Source organism: Bos javanicus, chromosome 18 (assembly GCF_032452875.1).
Source record: "Bos javanicus breed banteng chromosome 18, ARS-OSU_banteng_1.0, whole genome shotgun sequence".
In the NCBI taxonomy this organism is placed as follows: Eukaryota; Metazoa; Chordata; class Mammalia; order Artiodactyla; family Bovidae; genus Bos; species Bos javanicus.
Genome location: NC_083885.1, coordinates 62,621,533 through 62,635,545, shown reverse-complemented (window position 1 = coordinate 62,635,545; position 14,013 = coordinate 62,621,533). Strand labels below are relative to the sequence as shown.

General features: G+C 57.2%; 1 protein-coding gene across 3 annotated transcripts; it reads right to left on the bottom strand.

Moving 5' to 3' along the window:
* Nucleotides 1-2,250: 2,250 nt before the first annotated feature.
* Nucleotides 2,251-13,246, bottom strand: TNNT1 (troponin T1, slow skeletal type). Of its 3 annotated transcripts, XM_061389319.1 has the most exons (14): nt 13,168-13,246; nt 11,595-11,645; nt 11,474-11,487; nt 11,166-11,195; nt 10,912-10,944; nt 10,060-10,081; nt 7,771-7,834; nt 7,309-7,425; nt 7,011-7,088; nt 5,101-5,214; nt 4,874-4,983; nt 3,354-3,444; nt 3,178-3,218; nt 2,251-2,411 (listed from the first exon to the last, which is right to left on the bottom strand). In XM_061389319.1, the coding sequence occupies exons 2-14, from the start codon at nt 11,624-11,626 to the stop codon at nt 2,366-2,368; spliced, it is 792 nt and encodes a 263-aa protein (XP_061245303.1). In that variant the 5' UTR covers nt 11,627-11,645; nt 13,168-13,246; the 3' UTR covers nt 2,251-2,365. The 3 variants fall into 3 exon arrangements, with proteins under 3 accessions (XP_061245303.1, XP_061245304.1, XP_061245305.1); XM_061389320.1 differs by lacking the exon at nt 10,912-10,944 and having other exon boundaries at nt 11,145-11,195; XM_061389321.1 differs by lacking the exon at nt 10,912-10,944 and having other exon boundaries at nt 13,168-13,245.
* Nucleotides 13,247-14,013: the final 767 nt, after the last annotated feature.

The window sequence follows — 14,013 nt, the reverse complement described above, 5'->3', positions numbered from 1 at the left end:
ACAGGCTTTGAAGTTGACAACCATCTCAAGAATGGCATCTTCCCAAAGGTTATCCAAGGACACAGGCCCAGAAAGAAGCCCTCCGCCTTGCAGTGTCAGGGACCACGGTGCTTATAAAAAATGCATTTTATCCAAAATCTAGAACCAGGTTCCCAGATTTTCCAGATCTGTACCTAAGATCTCTTCTCCTCCCCAATGACTTCAGTGTGCTTCTCTCTCTCCTCTTTCCCACGTGGGAGGTTTGTTTCTAAATTACCAGTATTGCAATGGCCCTGCTCCATCTCCACCAGCATGGGTTAGCTAGAGAGGGAGAGCTTGTGTTTGTATTTATATAATGTCAAAGCACCCAGAGGCACACCCAAGCCGGACAGACAAAGCTGATCTGCCTCCCTGAGACTCTGGACCTTCATCCGAGGGGAGCCTGGGCGTGTGTTCCAGGCACGGGGACTCTGTATGTGGGTGGCCGGAGACTGGGTCGGAGACCGCCAACTGCCTGCCCATCACTACTGCATCCTTCCTCAAACACAAGAAGCCTGCTTTTGTTTGGAGCAGCAACACACCCAGCTGGCTCCAGAGCCAGAGGAGACCTAGTCATCTCTGCGGTCAGGGGTCGCGATAAGATGTAAGTGAGCACGACTAGGGCGGGGTGGGGGCTGTCCAGGAAGGCTTCGGAAAGTGGTTTGACTCGGCCAAGAGGTGCCCGTGTCTGCCTTCTCGTCTTTTCCTGCCTTCCTTCTGGGAAGCGGATGGGACGGCGCAGAGCTCCAGAAATCATCTCGGGACCAGTCTGCGACCTCACAGGTGGAAGCCGAGCAGGAAGGCGGGAGGCACCTGATGGCAGGCTTCGTTTTCTTTAGGTTTATCCACTTTAGGATTTCTTTTCTTTTTTTTTTTTTTTCCAAGACCCATAGTGCTTTTATTTATTTATTTTTAGCCATTTTAAAAAATTGAAGTCTAGTTAACTTACAACGTTGCGTTAGTTTCAGGTTACAGCAAAGTGACCCAGTTATATATAGAGATTTTTACAGATTCTTTTCCCTTATAGGTTATTAGTTTGGGGTTTGTTTGTTTGGCTGCATCGTGTGGCTTTCGCGATCATAGTTCCCCAACCAGGGATTGAACCCAAGACCCTGGCAGTGGAAGCCCGGAGTCCTAACTACCGGACTGCCCTGCTACAATACATCGAGCAGAGTTCCCTGTGCTCTACAGCAGGTCCTTGTTGGTTATCTATCTCATATATATCTTAATAGTAACGTGATCAGAGGGGTTTTTTTTAGTCTATTCACAAGGTTGTAATGCCAGAACACTCTCATCACCCCCAGAAGAAGCACCATCCGCCTAGCCATTACCCTCCCCCACTCCTTCCTTCTCCTGTGTCCCTGGAGACCACCTCTGCTCCCTGCCTCTGTGGATTTGCCTTCTAGAAATTTCACATCAATGGAATCGCATAGTGTGTGGCCATTTGCGTCTAGCTTCCTTCATTCTGATTTGCAGGCTCATCTGCACTGAAGCCTGTGTGAGAGCCGCATTGCTTTTTACAGCTGAATAGTGTTCCCTCATATCTGTTCACCAGTGGATGGCCGTTTGGGTTGTTCTCGCTTCTTGGGTATCCTGAGCTATGCTGCTGCTGAGATTCCTGTACATGTGTTCGTGAGAATATAGATTTTCCGTTCTCTTGGGGCGGAATTGCTAGGGCCTAAGGCTCAGCGGTTGGAGAAGGAAATGGCAACCCACTCCAGTGTTGTTGCCTGGAGAATCTCAGGGACGGGGGAGCCTGGTGGGCTGCCATCTCTGGGGTCGCACAGAGTCGGACACAACTGAATCGACTTAGCAGCAGCAGCAGCATGGCTCAGCGGTAAAGATCCCACCTACCAATGCAGGAGATGGGGGTTTGATCCCCAGGTCAGGAAGATCCCCTGGAGAAGGAAATGGCAACCCACTCCAGTGTTCTCGCCTGGAGAGCCCCATGGACAGAGGAGCCTGGCAGGCTACAGTCCACAGAGTCGCAAAGACTCAGACACAACTGAGCCACTAAACAACAACAAATGGTAACACTATGGTTAACTTTTTGAAGACCTGCCCGACTCCTTTCCAGAGAGGTCGCACCGTTCTGCGTGACCACCAGCTGTGGGTGAGGGGTCAGTCTTACACATGGTCCTCAAGATTGGTGAGAGGATTCTCCCAGCAGCTGTGAGCTGGTGCCCTCGCCATGGCCAGCTGGGCGTTCATAATAACACAGGACTCAGCACGTGCTGCAGGGGGAGCATTTATTTCAAGCCCCAGATGGACACACACCCCGGATGGGCACACACGCCAAGGACTCCCAGGTGCCTCGAGGGGGTGGGGGGGCGCTGTGCCCAGCTCCTCACTTCCAGCGGCCTCCGACGCGGCCCTTCCCGGCCCCCTTCCGGCTGGAGGAGAAGGAGGGGTGTCAGGAAGGAGCTCCTCCCCGCCCACCTCTGAGATGGGCCCCGCCCTCCCTGCCAGGGGAAGATGCCCGCCACTGCCTGCTCTTGGGGGGGTTCGCTGCCTGGGGTGGCACGATTAGCCATCACCAGCCCATGGACAGGCGAGAGGTGGTGTCACTGGGCCAGCTCAGGATGTTCACGTGGGCACTGATAAATGGTTATGGACACAGAGCTGGGGGGAGGAAGGGGACAGTGACAGAGAGAGGGCCGGGGAGGCTGCGGGGGAAGAGAAAGATGGAAACTGAGGCAGAAAGATGGAGAGAGGGAGGGAAGCAGGGCGGGGAGACAGAGTGAAAACAGAGAAAAAGCCGTGCTTCTCGACATCAGCACCGGCGACATTTGGGGACCGTCCTGAGCATCGCAGGACACTGAACAGGAGCCCTGAGCTCCTCCCAGCAGGGGACAGTAGGACCCCCTCCCCAAACGTGTTCCGGACATCCCCTGATGTCCCCTGGGTGTGTGTGGGGGGGAGATCACCCCCCCGCCTCGGAGGACTAGTGATTAAGAGGAACATAGAAAGGGGGATTGAGACCCCAGAAGAGAACCGGAGATGGAGAGAAAAGGACAGGTTATGAGAACGTTCCAGAGAAAGAGGGATGAAGACAGAGCCCCCAAGAGAGGGTGGCTGGGGCTGAAACTCAGAGTCAGGGGCAGCAGGAGAGACAGAGTCAGAGGGACGGGTGTGGGGCACAGGCTCGTTCACACTTACAACTTCTGGGCGTGGCTGATGCGGTTGTACAGAACGTTGATCTGCGGAGACCAGAGGGATGTGTTGGTAGAGCTGGAGGAATAGCCGCCCCCTGCCCCCTGACCCAAACCCAGCCAAGCACCCAGCCCCAGCCCCAGCCCCAGCCCGGCCTGGCCTCCAGCAAACACGGGTCTCACCTCATATTTCTGCTGCTTCAGCTTCGCCATCAGGTCAAACTTCTCTGACTCCAGCTGGTGGATCCAGTCCGACAGTTCCTGGGCCTTCTCCCTGGCCGGGCAGAAGGGCTGTCAGGGAAGGGAGCCAGGCCGGGCCCGGGCCCAGAGGGGCTGAGGGAACCCTTTGAATTTGGCTTTACTGGTGCCATTGTGTTAATAATTTGGGGCCCTTTTGTTAACATGCAAAGTAGATTGCAGCAGGGGGTCTTTAAATCTCTGCCCGCTTCTCCATGCCCCTGTCTCTCTAAGGGAGAATAGTAGCATGGCTAAGGGCCCCGGTCCTGGAGTCAGAAAGCATAGGTTCAAACACCAGATCTGGAATTCTCTGGCTTGTGACTATGGCCAAGCGACATACTATTTAGTCCAGGCCCCGCGATAATGTTTCCTGGGAGGGAGGGGGCTAGAGTCGACTCTGCATATCCATCCCCAACTCTGAGCACAGGGTCCTCACACTGGGGGTTTGAAATCAGCGTCCTGGGAGCATTTACACCATGGAAATGAGCAGACGCTGAGATGTGGACTTTTAGCCTCTGGAGATCCACTCGGGAAGCATTTACCATCATGCCCCTTCGTAAATACATGATGAAGAACACAGATTACCACACCAGACTTCCTGGGTTCCAATCCCCACTCTTGTGCCTGCAGGCTGTGCAACCCTGGAAAGGTTCTTTAACCCCTCTGTGCCCTTTTTTGTTTGCTGGCTTTTTTAATGTTCTGGTTTGTTATCTCTAAGCTGACGGTGATGATAGTATAATGGTATCTACCTCACAGAGCTGCAAGCCCTCCACATGGGCTACTGCTCGCTGACATTTCACTGCTCTGTGAGGTAGACTCTGTTATCACAGCCTCCTTTTACCAGTGAGGAAAGCAAGACTCAGAGGAGGTCAACAACTGCCTAAGATCACATAGCTTAAGTGGTGGAGCTGGCACTGACCCCTGGCAAGCAGTCTCAGGTACTGAGCTCCAAGTCCCCTCTCTGCGCCGCCTCTGGGGTGGTGGGTGTTTCTGACTTTAAGGGCCGTGCCTGGGCGCTTAAGACACAGAGGAGGCCCCCGAGGGAAGACCCTCCCTGGCCTTCCCTCTGAGGGCTTATCCTGAGAGGCAGGCTGTGCCCAGAGTGAGCTGTGAAGGGAAAGACGGAGCTCCGACCAGAAGCGATTTGCCTGGGAAATTGTTGCCAGTGTGTCTGGCTTTAATTCAGGTAGAAGAGGGGGCCCGTTTGGAATTCCCAGGGGACATCATCAGACCAACGTTATCGCCTCAATTTTGGTCAGCCCTGTGGTCTGGTTTCCTATCATCTCCCAGACTCTACAGGTCTTGGCACCAAAAACATAAGTCCTACATCTGTGGCACTCCACAGGGGAGTGGCCCAGAGAGGGAGAGACACTTGCCGTCACACAGCGCCGGCGTTTCCGCCCACTCAGACCTGGGCCAGGGGTCACCCCATCTGCCTGTCTGCCACCCGGGCCCCTCCCGCCTACCGGAGCTGCTCTTCTCCCATGTGGTCGATGTTCAGAGGCTTTTTACGCTCAGACAGGATACGCAGTTTCATCTCACGCCCCGTCTGGCGCTTCCCTCGCTTCTGTTCTGCCTGAGGGTGGGAAGGGGACACCATGAGGTGGGGGGTGGCTCCCCAGCCCCTCCTCCCTCAGACCCCAGCTGCCTCCCCCGGGACCCCAGACCTCAGGCCCCAGCAGGCTGAACTCACCTTGACCAGATAACCCCCAAAATGGGCACCCATGTTGGACAGAACCTTCTTCTTCTTGGCGTCGTCCTCGGCCCGCTTCTTGGCCTCCTCCTCTTCCTTCCGCATCTTCTCCTCCTGTGGGAAGAACGGGGTTCACCCCTGGGCCTCCCCCACCCCCCTAGACTGAGAGGGGAGGGCACCTGAGGGGGGCATCAGGGAGGCCAATTCTGCACCGAGTGAACCAGGGGTCAATCAGACTCAAGCATGAGAAAGTGTTAGTCGCTTCAGTCGTGTCCGACTCTCTGCAGCCCCATGAACTGTGGCCCTCCAGGCTCCTCTGTCCATGGGATTCTCCAGGCAAGAACACTGGATGGGTTGCCATTCTCCTCTCCAGGGGATCTTCCCAACCCAGGGATCAACCCCAGCCTCCTGCATTGTAGGTAGATTCTTTACCATTTGAGCCACCAGGGAAGCTCACCAGAGACAAGGTCAATATCAGAGCAGACAAGGATGCAAATACTTCCTCCTGGCCCTTCCAGGCCTGGGTGTGTGACCACCGGCCAGTCCTTTGTCTTCTCTGAGCCTTAATATGCTGCCCCTGCCCCCAGGAAAACTTAATCTGACGTGGGGGGTGGGGATATGCTTGCTTTTCTCTGCGTGCTCCAGCCTGCAATGGTCAGCGGTGATCTTGCTGTGTGACCTCCGTGTAGGTACTTGCCCTCTCTGAGACTTACTCTCCTTTAGTCTCATGAGAGGAGAATGACTGTCCTCAGAGGGGCAAAGAGGGTAACTGGTCATGGGAGTGGGGGAGGGGGCAGAGTCAAGAGGCTCTTGACCTTGAGCCTGAGGAAGGGGCTCCAGAATGCCTTCACTGAGGCATGACCACATCCGGAAAGTCTGCGTTGTATGTCCCAGAATTAGAGGCTCGCCCCGACCAAAGCCCTTCCCCACTGGAGGGACAGGCGAGGTGTGGGGCTTGCCCGTAGTTCCCCACCTGAATGAGCTTCCTCTCACTGCTGTAATCTGCAAACATAGTGGCTTAAAGCAATGTCAATTTATCACCTTGCATTTCTGCAGCTCAGTCTGCAGTGGGTCTCGGGGGCTAAGTCACGGGGCACACAGCCTCCTCCTAGGGCCGTGAGCGGAGAGTCACCCCCTTTCCTTTTCCAGCTTCTCGGGGCTGCCTGCACCCCTTGGCTCGGGTCCCCTTCCTCCGGGAGACCAGTCCTTTGTCTACCACAGCACCCAATTCCTGTTCTTTAACAGTGGTTTGGGGGACTTCCCTGGTGGTCCAGTGGTTAAGAATCTGCACTTCTACTGCAGGAGGCACAGGTTCAAACCCTGGAACTAAGATCCCACACGCCGCGAGGTGCGGCCAAAAAAAAAAGAAAATGAGTGGGTCATTCAAGTCAGGTCATGTTTCCAAGGCCCATAGCAATGGGAGTGTTCTCCTCAGTTTCTCCCAACCAGCCAGTGATTCACTCCACAATGGCAGGTGAACAATCTGAAAACATCCTAGGATTTGTCCCAGAGAGAAAGAGGAGTTTAAGCCAGACCTGCTACTGGACCTTGGTCACTCCTGCCTAGGACTGATGGGAGTCAGGATTTTCAGAGCTCAGACCAGGAACATGCCAGGCACCCTCCTGGACACATTGTGCACATAAATATAGGCCAAAGGATGGAAAGAGAAAACCTGGGTCTTTGTGATAGTATTTAAGTCCCTTGATCCAGCCATGCCTGAAGCAGGCCCTGCCTTAGGCAATTTAGTTATATGAGCCAATAAAACTCTCCTTCTGCTAAATTCAGTTGGGGTTGGGGTTTCCCTCCCTTTCAACAGCAAGATCCATGGATAATACGCATGTGGACTTTCTTGGGGTCACAGAGAAGATCACGAATGGAAAACCGCTCCCAGGAGGAGGGGAGACACCCACCGCCAGCTTGGCCTGACGCTCTCGCTCCTTCTCGGTTCTGAAGCGCTGTTGCTCAGCTCTCTCCGCCCGGCGCCGCTCCTGGAGGAGGCAGAGGGCTGAGCGGGTGCAGGGACCACCACGCACCCCCTTATCCCTTCCCAGGTCAGGTCAGGAGTGGAGACAAGCATCAACTTGGGTGCGATCCGGAAAGTTTCAGCCTTGGGTCTGCACTGGACAGCGACCATGCTCCGTATCTCTCAGGACCCAGAGGCTGGGAGGCGAGGGGCGAACTGGGGGAAGCCCACCGCCCTCCACTCACGATGCGCTCTTTCAGCGCCACCAGCTCCTCTTCCTCTTTCTTCCGCTGCTCAAAGTGGACGTCGATGAGTGTCTGCAGCTCCAGCAGGTCCTTTTCCATGCGCTTCCGGTGGATGTCCTGGGGGACGGAGGGCGGGAGCCTGGTCATCCCCAGGTGGTACCCCGAGAAGGCACCAGCCCCGCAGCACCTCTGAGAAGCGTCAGTGGGGGACCCCTGGACCGCAAGAGTTTGTGGGATTGACCGTCCGCTGGGACAGACAGCTGCCGTGCGCTCGATGTCCAGCAGATGGCAGCGAACACCCTGCTCTGACCCTAGGGGGCCGCGAGGACGCAATTCCAGGAGTGTGTCGGAAAGCAAGCATGCCAAAGAAGAAGAAGGAAAAAAAATAGGGAGGGGCGCCGCTTCCTAATTCGCGCCCTAGAGGCTAGCAGCCCCGCCCGGGATGGGGCGTCTGTTACTTACATCGAAGTCCACACGCTCCCCCTCTGGGATCTTTGGCGGGATCAGAGGAGGTACCACAGGCCGGCTGCGTGGACAGAAGAGAAACGCTGAGTGCCCTGACCTTCCGGAGGGGCAGCATCAGCCTCACGTGGGTCCTGAGCGCCTGCCGTGCGGCCGGTCCGCATCGGACAGGCTGCCGTGAGATGCACGCCCTGGTTCCACAGACTCGGTGGAACCCACGAATGTAAAATGTTTCACTAAGGACGTTTATATGGCTTAGTGTCCCAACGATGCGATTTCCAGTACAACGCGTTGAGTAAAATATGCTATTGGGATTCGTTTTACCCATTTTACTTTTTCAAATGCAGCTAGCAAAAAAATAATAATAATAATTCAGTTACATATGTGGCTTGCGTTGTATTCGTATTGGGTGGTGCTGCTATGAGGGGCTGCCCTTAATTTCCAGCCCTGGGGTCCTCCCGTTTCTTAGAATTTTCTTTATTAATTTTTTTTTTTAGCTGCATGGTGCAGCATGTGGGTCAGTTCCCTGACCCAGATTTGAACCCATGCCCCCTGCACTGGGAGGGCAGAATCTTAACCCTCAGACCACCAGGGAAATGCCCTCTTCTTTGGTTTCTAAAACAGCACCTCCTCCTGACTTGCTTCCTCTTTCTCTGCCTGTCCCATCTCTGTCTCCTTGTCCCCTGGTGGGACTTTTGCTCTTCGATTCATTCAATTCATTCATAGGTCAGTCATTCATTCCCATGACTTCAACTGCCATCATTTACTGAGGATTAGCCTCTGTCTCCAGCACAGACTCTTCCTCAAACCCCAGACACCAGTGAACAGATGCCTCCTGAACATTTCCTGTCTTTGCACAAACCCTGCCCTAACTGAGCTCACCAACCTGGGGTTCTTGGAACTTCCCTGGAAGTCCAGTGCTTAAGACCCTGTGCTCCCGCTGCAGGAGGTGTGGGTTCCATCCCTGGCCTCAGAATTAAGAGCCCACATGCCATGTGCCATGACAAAACAACACGGAACCCTGGGGCTCTCTCAGCTGGTGGTCCCTTTCTACCCTAAGCCCTCTGCCCCAGCTTGGGCCTCACCTCGTCCCACAATTCCCTGGCCATGTCATGCACCCCAATGCCCCCGGACATTTGCACATGCTGTTTGCCCTGCCTGCAATACCCTTCCTTTGATATACCACCCCACACCCACCCCTGGGAACGTCCCTGCTCAAACAAGGCTTCCCTGGTGCTGAAGCACAGCTGTGCTTTCCTGTACACCTGGCTCTCACTCAGATCTGAGCCTCTGGCTTCTCTGCTCAGAACCCTCCGTTGGCTCCGCAGTGCCCTGGCCTCCACAGGCCCATCCCTCTATAGCCACAGTGAAATTCACGCACTGTCCGCAGAGGCCCCAAGGATTTCTGCTTTGTATGCTCGGGTTGCTGCCTCCTTGCATCTCTAAAGCTTTGGGTTTGTTTTGGTTTTTTAGTTTTTAGCTGCACTACACAGTATGTGGGATCTTAATTCCCCAAGCAGGGACCAAACCCATACTCCCTGCATTGGGAGCGTAGTCTTAAGACCACAGGACTGCCAGGGAAGTCCTGGATTGCCAAGCTTTGGTCTCAATATGACACGCCCCAGGTGGCCTCTCTCCCCTCCGTGAGCTCCATGGCCCCACTGGTCTCCTAGTTTGGATTCTCCTGTGTCTGTATCTCTCCCCTGAAACACGGGACCTTGCACACACCACTTGCTTCCTTATCTCCCTTATACCTCCTTCAGCTAGCAAACTCCTTGTCTCTCAGGCGTCACCTCTCCTAGGAAGCCTTCCTTGATTGCCTAGAGCACAGATAGTCCCCTCCTCTGTGTTACCATGGGCTTCCCCGGGTGGCTCAGGGATAAAGGATCCACCTGCCAATGCAGGAGATGTAGGAGATGTTAGTTCGATCCCTGGATCTGGAAGATCCCCTGGAGGAGGGCATGGCAATCCACTCCAGTGTTCTTGTCTGGAGAATCCCATGGACAGAGGAGCCTGGTGGGCCACAGTCCACGGGGTCGCAAAGAACAATCAAACAACTGTGCTACAGTCGCCGGATCTGGGTCTATATCACCAACGGAGCAGGCAGAGTCTGCCTCTCGCCAAACACCGAAGTGGAAAGTTCCATAGAAATGTTTGCGGAAATCACTGTCCTTTCCTTTGCTTCCTTTCCCCACTCTCCTTCTCTGCCTCGCTTGCACCCTGTCTCTGGAGGTGGGAGATATATTTAAGGGGGTGTGATGGGAACCCCCACCCCTCCTAGGATCTCACCTTGGTTTGGGGCGCTCCTCTTCTGGTGAGAGGGATACAAAGAGATAATTAGCAAGAGTTCGTGGGTGGGTGGGCATGACATTTCCACAGGAGGGACCCGCCCCTTCCCAAGCCGTGGTTCCCACAAGCCCAGTTCCCTTCTCCTGCAGCTCCGGGGGAGGGGTTGGCGGGTAAAAGAGGATAAGGGAAATGGGGTGGCCTTTAGGAGGGACAGGGTCACACGCATCAGATATACATTCAGAACTGGTGTGGGGGATCCCCCTCCTCCATCGCTGGGAACCCAGGTGTCCAAACCTCCAGACCATAAGGAGACCAAAAAAAAAAAAAAAAAGGCAACCCCCGCCCCCGCCCCTCGTCCTACACACCCAGAGCTCCTACCCTCCTCCATCAAGACCTAGCAGTGCAGGGAGGCCCCACGCCCTCTCTTCGCTCGGTGACCCAGGAGTTGTGTCCTCGGCCGCTCCCCATAGCAATCCAGATCCCCCCCCTCACCACCGCTAGCCCCTACGGCAACCCCGGCCCCAACCTTTGAATGTATATGAAGGAGAAAAGTAAGGGACAGGCGAAAACGAGAGGGAGGGAGGGGTGCCTCTCCGCAAACACCCAACCCTTCTGTGCTTGGCCCTCGAGTCTGGGGAAGAAGGCTTGGGTGTCGGTCCCTTTAAGACGGAAGGGAACGGGTTAAAGCCTCCGCGAGGCTGGTTCCCTTCGCGGCCAGCAGAGGGCGCGAGCGCGCTCCGGGCTTAAAGGGCCGGGCCGGGCGCGGGTTGCGGGGCGCGGAGCGGGTCCTCGCGGAGGTCGGGGCCCCGAGGCCCCGGGATCGCTCTCCGGAAGCGAAGCAGCCGCGGTTACCTGGCTCTGCCGCCGGCTCCGGCTCCTCGGGGGCTGGGAGGGGGCGCAGGATAAGCGAGGGGGTGAGGGGCCGGGGAGGAGAGCGGCCGCGCGCGGGCGCGGGGGGCGGGGAGGGGAGAGAGGGGAGAGGCTGTTAGAGGAGCTGAGGCTGAGCCCTCCCGGCCGCCCGCGCCCCGGCCGAGCATCCCCGCCCCCGCCCCGGCTCCGGCCCCGGCCCTGCGTCCGGCTCCGACCGGCGGAGTGCGGCGCCTCACCTTCCTCCTCCTCCTCGGCGGCCTCCTCTTCTGCAAGGGGTAGGGGACAGAGGGCGCGGCGTTAGGGGTCCCGGGGAGGGGTGGGGGCCCCCAGATGGGGGCACAGGGAGAACCGGGATCGGGTCGAGTCCGATCCGAGACCGAGAGGGGGGCCCCTCGGGGCCTCCGCGGCAAATGGACCCGAGAGCGCTTCCCACGCACGGGCTGTGCGAACCAGGAGAGCGGGCGTCGGGCGGGGTGGGCTAAGTAAGATGCTGCAAGGCACCCCCAACCCCACCCCCGCCAAGGCTAGCCCGCGCCCCACTCACCTTCAGGCTGCTCCCTGAGGACCCGGGGGAAGGAAAGAGGGAGGGAGAGAATTAGGAGCCTTGGAGGCGGGAGGGGTCTCCGCCGCTCCAGGCCCCCAGCCCTCCCGCCAGCATCACTCACTCTTCATATTCTTGCTCTTCGGCGTCCGACATCCTGGGGTCCTGGTGTGACCTACAGACAGCAGAGAACAGGCCAAATGGGGTGCGGTCCAGAAGGGCAGGTGGCTGGGGTCTGGACCCCCGATTCTGAGGGGGAGGGGCCGGGGGCCTGGACCCCCGGGTCTGAGGGGGGAGGGGCCGGGGGCCTGGACCCTGGCTCTGGGGAGGAGGGGCCGGGGGCCTGGACCCTCGGGTCTGAGGGGGGAGGGGCCGGGGGCCTGGACCCTGGCTCTGGGGAGGAGGGGCAGGGGGCCTGGACCCTCGGGTCTGAGCGGGGAGGGGCCGGGGGCCTGGACCCCCGGGTATGAGGGGGGAGGGGCCAGGGGCCTGGATCCCCGGGTCTGAGCGGGGAGGGGCCGGGGGCCTGGACCCCCGGGTCTCAGAGGGGAGTGGTTAGCCCCCCACCTCCTCAGCCTACTGATCCGGTGATCCGGGCACTGGGGGTAAGGTGGGGCCGAGCCCCGGCTGCAGCCCCGCCCCTCTCCACAGCTGTCCCCTTTTGTCTTATGACAAGTCCGTAGGAACCTGATCTGGGTCTGGATTAGGAGAAGGTATTTGGGAAGGGACAGTGGCCTGAAGACAATAGCTGCCCCGCCCCCAGGGTCTATTTTGGGGGGATGTCACATCGGGTGACACAGAGGACATCTCCTGAGAAGTATCTGAGGGCGGGGGGGTGGGTGAGGGTTCAGGGAGAATTAATCGCCAACCCCACCCCCACCCCCACCCCCGTCCTCTCCCACCCCCAGGGCCCCCACCCCTCTGGCGGGTTATCTGCCCACCTGTCACCTCCTTTCACCTTCACCCACTGCCACGGAGGGGACAATGACACACAAGAGCAGCTTCTGTCTCCAGGCCTCACCCTGACCCCTAAATACTAACACCCCCCATCTCTGAAATCCCCAAGGTGCCCAGGTGAGACCTCCCCAGACCCCAATACACACAAATTCTAACTGACGAATTCTGAAAACCAGCAAGTCCTTGGATCTCCAGATTCTGAGACCTCCCCCCAACTGTGGATCCTGCAGGTTGTAAGCCCAGACACCCTAAAATCTTGATCCCTTAGGTCTTGACCTAAATTCTGAAACCTCAAGATTATGAGACCCCAAAAATCTGTACACCCAAATTCAGAGGCCTGATTGATGCTACCCCAATATGACACTACAAATTATATTACCTCCAGCCATGAGGCCTCAGATTCTGTGACTTTAAGTCCTAAACCCACAGACACTGACCCCCAGTCCTGACACTCAGACTGTCTGCCATCCAAGCTCAGAGACTCTCAATTTCTGAGATTCCCTCAGACTCAGAGCTCCAAGGCCCTAAGGTATTCTATTCTGGGATACCCAAACCCGGGCACCCCTAGATTCTATAACCCCCCAAATCCTCATACATTCCCCATCCACCCCCAGTCCCGGGACCCTGGCCCCCTCGAATTCCCAGATCTGCCTCCATACCTCTCCTCCTCACCTCTCATGTCTCCCATCCCTCTGCCCCCTCCCCCAAGGACACCCCTGGAGCTCACAGGGGGCTGTTACCTGAGTCTGGGTCAGCAGAGGTGTGAGAGAGTGGTGGGGAGAAATCTTGCTGGGCAGGCTGAAGCACCCCGGTTTATAGCCAGAGGTTGAGCCCCGCCCCAGGGGGAGGGGAAGGGGGAGAGGATTCCTTTCCTCAAAGTCTCAGCCCAGCTCTGAGGTGGCCCTGCCCGCCCCACCCCCCCACCCCCACTTTGGCTCCACTTTAGGGTTCCAGGCACCTCCTGGCTGTTCCAAGGCCTCTCCCGCATCCCAAAAGCATTGTCCAGGAACTCCGGGCTGGGTCAGGTCACCCTCGGGCTCCCCACCTCCCTGGGCCCCGGCACCCTGTGCTCTGAAGCCGCTGGGCTCAGCCCTACAGTCGGTCCTTGGATGAGGTTCATTGACGAAAGGGGTCCAAGGGAGATTTTACCCCTCCATGAAAGAGACCCTTTCTGTCTGTCTCTCTCTAGGCATTCACCTCACATACACTGTTTCTTATCTGTCTCTCCTCTGTCTCCGTGACTCTCCATCTATGTTTGTCTGTGTGGGTCCGTCTCAGCTTCTCCCCACCTCTGTCTCCGTCCGTCTTTCTGTCCCCCCTCCCCACCCCCACCCCTTTGTCTGCCACCGGGATTCCACTCTGGTGACAACAGGCACTAAAACAGGGCAGCAGGTGTGTGAGGGGGTGGGGGAGGGCGGTGTCAGACTCTGCGGGACCTCACCCCCCCATCTCCATCTGACACTGATCTTTTTTGGTATCCCCCTCCCCTTTCCCAGGGGAGCCGCGACCTTGAACTCTAGGGGTTCTTCACTCCTCTGGGCTTCTCAGTGCCTCTGTCTCCCCGTTTCTTGGGGGTTGACTCTGGG

Coding starts and splice junctions, on each gene's coding strand:
- TNNT1 (XM_061389319.1), bottom strand. CDS start 11,626: ATGTCGGACGCCGAAGAGCAAGAATATGAAGA. Junction 3,219..3,353: donor TGAAGCAGCAGAAATATGAG/GTGAGACCCGTG, acceptor TGGTCTCCGCAG/ATCAACGTTCTGTACAACCG. Junction 2,412..3,177: donor ATCAGCCACGCCCAGAAGTT/GTAAGTGTGAAC, acceptor CTTCTCCTCCAG/CCGGAAGGGGGCCGGGAAGG.